Source organism: Halyomorpha halys, unplaced genomic scaffold, assembly GCF_000696795.3.
Source record: "Halyomorpha halys isolate HHAL.00 unplaced genomic scaffold, Hhal_1.1 Scaffold24.1, whole genome shotgun sequence".
Lineage (NCBI taxonomy): Eukaryota > Metazoa > Arthropoda > Insecta > Hemiptera > Pentatomidae > Halyomorpha > Halyomorpha halys.
The window spans coordinates 2,024,135-2,029,941 of record NW_027107648.1 but is presented as its reverse complement, the minus strand read 5'-3'; the positions used below and the strand labels follow the sequence as shown (position 1 = coordinate 2,029,941).

The following is a 5,807-nucleotide window of genomic DNA, read 5'->3' as shown; positions in this document are numbered from 1 at the left end:
TGGATGAGATTTAAAAAAAAACAGGTGATGAAAAGACGTCAAAAAATTTTGTTTGAAGTTAATTGTTTGCAAAACGACGAAAAAAATAAAAAAAAAAATTGCTAAATTGATTAATTTTTTAAATTTAATCTTTTTTGATCAGTCCTGAAAAATTTTTGAAAATGGATGTAACCGGTTTTGAAACCAAACGCCTCATATGTTATTATTGAATGCTAATAATCCTATATTCATTACTTAATATCTTCAAATTGACTCATCAAAACATCTTGGATTTTTCGGTTTCTTTTTCTGTTTTACTTATTTTTGTTTGTTCAACTTTTTTTTTCAAAGTTATATTTGTTTTTTGGATCACTTCCATTTTTTTTTTTTTGTGTGTCTGTTTTACACTATATATACTAAATGCTTCATTAGCATACGTGGTGTAGGTACATAATTATAAGATTAAGTGATAATTGGATAAAAATAAAACACGCATAAAACTTAAAGAGAGGAAGTTTGAATGGTAAATACCATTTATTTACAAAATCCCCTAATGATTTTAAAAATCAAATTCTAAGATATTGCTTTTAACACACCGTATTAGCTGTAAGCATCTGCTGTTTGAAGAAATTATGTCATTTTCTTCATCTTCTGTCTTCTTATGTGGTATTTTTTCCCAACCCTAAGGTCTAATTTTGTGTTCGTTCATGTATAGTAGAAGTCCTGCTGATTGAAGGTTGAAGGTGAACCAATGTATATTAATTGTTTTAACATTAGGAAAAACAACACTGACTGCTTTTGAGAGATATCCTATTGTTGAAAGCATCTGTTAAGTTCCACTGTATGAGATATGTTGTTACTATTTCGGTACCATTGTTCATATATTTTTTTTTTTTTTCACTATTATGATTAATATGGCTACTCAGCAATTATTAGTTCTCGAGTCCTTTCTGTGTTTATTCTTTTGACAATATTATCTGCCTTCTGTCGAAGTGAAACTGAGCTAGTGGCCTCTGCAGGAATGCAGTGTTTTCTTATGTTGTATCTTGTTACTGAAAAAGCGTAGATAAAGAAGTTTCACTGATAGCTCTGTTATTGCTAGACCTCTAACTCCTGGGGATGTCTTATTTTTTAAGAGCAAGTGTGTGGTCTTTATGTAGCTGCCACGTTGGATTCCTGAACAAACATGCATATATGAAAATGTAATTTACAAATACTTTATTTTAGGCATTATTATAGATTTTGGTCATTTTTACATCTTTAGGTCGAAGGCCCCTTACCCCTTCACAAGCCGGTCCATCAAGAGAAAGAGATAGATATGATGATAAAGAAAACCCAAAACCGGGTCCAAGCCACGGGATGTATGACAGGTAACAATTGTGTTTATACTATTTTAAACAAAACAATCTCTAATCATTCATAAAATTATCAATATCGTATTATATAAAGGGACAAAATCTAAAGGATTATTATATTATGAAAACGAAATAATGAAAAGCGGTTTTGTAGTAATTATATATCTAATGAAAGGAATCGAGCATGTTTATTATACCCATAATTGTCCTGCATGTTAATCATAGTAACACGTAACTGTGTTAATATTTTTCCTGCCACTAACACCAAATAGGGTTTTAGGCTTGAGCTTTCACAGTATATTGCTATTATTATTCATAAATTTTCTATCATATTTTCTTATAAAATAATATGAAGACTATTTTGTGTATTATATTTTATTGCTTGGATTTAATTAAGTTAGTTATTAGTTTGGTTAATTGACAAGCTTACAATAAGAACCAGTGTTGCCTTAATCAGAGACAGTTCCGACGAGTGGGAGCAGCGGCGCTGGTAGTGGTGCTGAAGACTGCTGTGACGATATGCTTGCTGCACTCCGTCGACAGATACAACCATTTGTCATTCCAGGCGCCAACCAGGACAAACCACTCAACCTTGTTTCTCACTAGCTGACATCCGTTAGCTACACACCCATCCAGGCTGTGCGATATACTTTTTTGTTCACTATTAGCACTTTGTATCATTATATAAATAGAGGTATACTAATATTTGTAAAAGAGAATGAAAAAACGAAAAAAAATGTCTGATAGCTTCATCCAAGTGTAGAATATCCCCCCTCCTTGGGCTTGTTAGGCTCGGTTAAGTACTTACATATCTCTCGCTTCCTCATTTGTAATTGCAAATGCTAAGTTGCAAATTTTAATCTTATCTGGTTTTATTTATTTTTATTGGAACCTATTATTATTTTACGTGTTGAGAATCTTTGTGTAAAATGCATTTAATATTTTGCTATCACTAAAAAAAAATAACACAACACAAAGAAACTTATAAAGAAAAGTTTACGTCCAAGTGTCTGGTTGTGTTTATATTTATTTAGTTGTTAGTGTCTACTTGGGCTGGACCCATCACATAAGGTTATAAATGATCTTTCCCAATATAAAATAATATTTTTTCACGAGATATCATTTGTAAAAAATATAAGAAACAAACTGATTAACTGAAATTGTTGGAAGTTTCCCAATATAAGTTGATATTATTGTCATGTTTGTTTTTTATTTTGATTTTTAGATTAAGAGTAAGTTGTAACAACTTAATTTTTTTATATGAATTTTGTCTAACTTTTATATTGTTATTATGTGGTGTTGTTCTCATTTCTATCATAATTTTTTTTTTATTAAAAAAATAAGTTTATGCCAAATTTGAAGCAATTATAAATGTAGTCTGCTTCTGTTCTTTTGAGATTGTTTTGTCATTTGTCCCCTGAAGGTCTGTTGCTGATAGGAAATGGAACCCCACTTCTTGTGTTTTGATTTATTTTATATTATACCACTAGGATCTGAACCGTTATGTGCCTGTCTTACTAGTAGTGTTTTGATCTGTAAATATGATGTATCTATTAAATTATTAAATAATTATGGGAATATAGACTCGGAAAAGTTCGGTCGCTCATATTACACTCATCTTAATACTCATTGGCAATAATTGTTGTATTAGGCTCAGATAGGCAGAAAATTTTACATATATTTTTAATATGAATGGTTAAAAGTTGGAAAAAAGAAAAAAAAAATCAAAAATATGTTTAAAATTTTAAATTATTCCAATTATTTAGGGATTTTTTTGAATTTTGTTTTGTTGTATAGATAATGGAATGTCTGTTCAATTTTGCATTTGATTTTTAGCTTTTATTTTGTACTAACTCCTTTATAATAATTATTTAGCTGTATATTATTTTTGTAAGGAGTTGCATTTTTAAATTTTTTTTTTTTTTTTTTGTGATCATGTGACAAATTGATATTAGGAAGATGACTGTTCCTAACTCTTGATTTCTTCACCATAACTTGATTTGATACTCCTCAAATAATTGATAAAAAGATTTCTCTTACATCAGTATTCAGAGACATAACCGAGTAGTTGCTAAGTTACGCTCCGTCTTTTTTATGATCAGTATTTATTTGTGATCTATTGTGTATCTTTATATTATTGATAGGTCGTAATGTTTTCACTTTTAATGGTGATTACTCTAACTCTCTTCCCTTTTATTATTTTATTTATTGTGTTGCTTACTTTTTGTTTTTTTAATTTACCTTTGTACATAACATAATATAAATGTAAATTTCGACTGTAATTTATAGTTTAATTGTATGAGTTTTTCAGTGATTAGAATTTTTTGTTACTGTTCCATGACATATGAATCTCAGTATTAAGCATTTCCCTCTCTCTTTTGTTACTTTTCCCAAACATAATTTATTATTGCTATTTAAAATTACTTTAGTATATAATGAATTTTGTTCTGAAGTAATTATGAAATTTTGTGTGTTCTTTTGGACACTTACTGATGTTTATTATTAGTTATCATTAGTGTGTATAAATTATGTTCTGTATTTATCTATTGAATATTAATTTGATGTCATTATAACAGACTTTTCTTGCAATCAGGCCAGCCATTTTTGATTTATCCATTTTGATTTATTTAATTGTATTATATTGTTACGCTCCATTCACTGAGGATTGTACCAGAGTGCAACAATGGACAGATCCAGATCGTGCATGGATTATTAATTTATTTTCCACTGCCTGTTGTATAATGATGAAATGGGTGCCTTGAAAATGGCTGCCCTCTGCAGGATTCCCTTCTACTTCTGTGCCATTCTTCCTCATATCTCTATCTCCTATATCACATGTGAAATACTCTTAGTAATTATAGTTTGTTTTAGTCTTAAGAAATTTTTGTATTTGTAAGGATATTGCCCCTACTCTTATTAGTTAACTTTAGTTAAATGATTTCTTTTGTTTGCCTTTTTTTAATTATAATATTGATAATTTTGTATTACAATAATAAGTATTAATGACTAATACTCATATTAGTTTTAAGATTACTTTTTTATATGTTTGATGAATTATCATAAACTTTTCTTCAACAGTATTTATTTTGCTTTTATTTGTTACTAAGAATTCAGTTGTAAGTTGCATTTGTGAATTGAGAATGAACCAGAGATGGGCAAAAATCAGATATGCAAGTGATATTTTATAACTAATTCTTGGCCTCTAACAATCACTAGATTTTCCAATATATTGACACATATCTTAACTTCCATGTTTCCGCAACAAAAATTACAAGGATCAAAATAAATACAAATATTTTATTGTAAAGTGATAAATTTCTCAAAATTATATTCTCTACTTTAGCCCTGCTGATTATTTAAAACTAATAGCTTAAATTTCCATGGATACAATCCTTATTCATGAATGAACCATTGATTTATAAGTATTGTATCCATGACAACTTTTTAGCTATTAGTTTCAACTATAGCTGATTTTTGCCCGACTCTGAAAAGAACTGACCTGTTACTGAATAAACAAATTTAAGAACTGATATTATTTTGTTTTATTTATTCCTCCATTAAATCTTCCTTTTTCCCATTTTAGCTGTTCCTTATCCAATTTTGAATATAATTAGGCTGCTTACAATATTTAGCATGTCAAAACTTATTACATTTAACATATTGTGAATACTCCTATTATTAAGGGAAATTTATGTAGAGGGATTAAAAAACATTACTGAATTATAAAATTTATTTAGCAAAAAATAAACTGAAATATTGTAAGATTAAACATGATACTATAAACTGATTTGTATATATATGGATTCAGGTACACACTTTTAATAAAAAGAGTTAGTCAAAGAATTGCTTATTCTAAACGAGTGTAGTGTGCTTAAGTCAACAACTGTGATCCAGTTTGAACAGTATTAATAATAATGTTGATTAAACCTTCATAAAGTTTTGTTTTTTTTAATTTTTAATGCTTTAAATGAGATTCTACATGTCAACTTCTAGAGGCTATGTTCGGGCCAGAAATAAACAAAACAACATTCCTTTCAGTAGCAGTTTTTGGTGCCTTAATTTGTATAAAGTTACTACACATAGATTTTTCTTATTGAAATTAGAAGAAGGATGACAAATTCAATTAAAATAACTGTAAAGGCAGGTAAATCGTACATACATAAATATACAGTTGTATCAATCCCTTTTCAGGCTCTCAAGAGCAATGGGATTTTGACAACTAATGTTTCAAAAGAAACGGAATCTCATGGAAAAGTAACAAATCTCAATTTAGATTCTTAAATTTTTATTTAAGTGGATGGTTCAAATTATTCAGCTAGGTATAATCCAACCAAGATAAGTTTGCCTGTAGGAGAAGGTAACTCATGAACCTCCCAACCTAGCTCCTCCCCTCCACATGATAACAAACTCCTATTGGAAACAAACAAAGAGGCATACCAGAACTTGGTAATGCCTAACCAGTTCCGGACTAGA

General features: G+C 29.1%; 1 protein-coding gene across 3 annotated transcripts in view; it reads left to right on the top strand.

Annotated features, from left to right (window-relative positions):
* Nucleotides 1-4,864, top strand: part of LOC106682604 (uncharacterized) — a 43,491-nt gene extending 38,627 nt beyond the window's left edge. The window contains exons 7-8 of one of the 3 annotated variants that reach the window (XM_014423562.3): nt 1,244-1,349; nt 1,792-4,864. In XM_014423562.3, the coding sequence (XP_014279048.1) occupies nt 1,244-1,349; nt 1,792-1,828 (143 nt within the window). In that variant the 3' untranslated portion in view covers nt 1,829-4,864. Of the gene's footprint in view, nt 1-1,243; nt 1,350-1,776 lie in introns of all 3 variants that reach the window. The other 2 variants (XM_014423551.3, XM_014423558.3) reach the window with 2 other exon arrangements.
* The last annotated feature ends 943 nt before the right edge of the window (nt 4,865-5,807 follow it).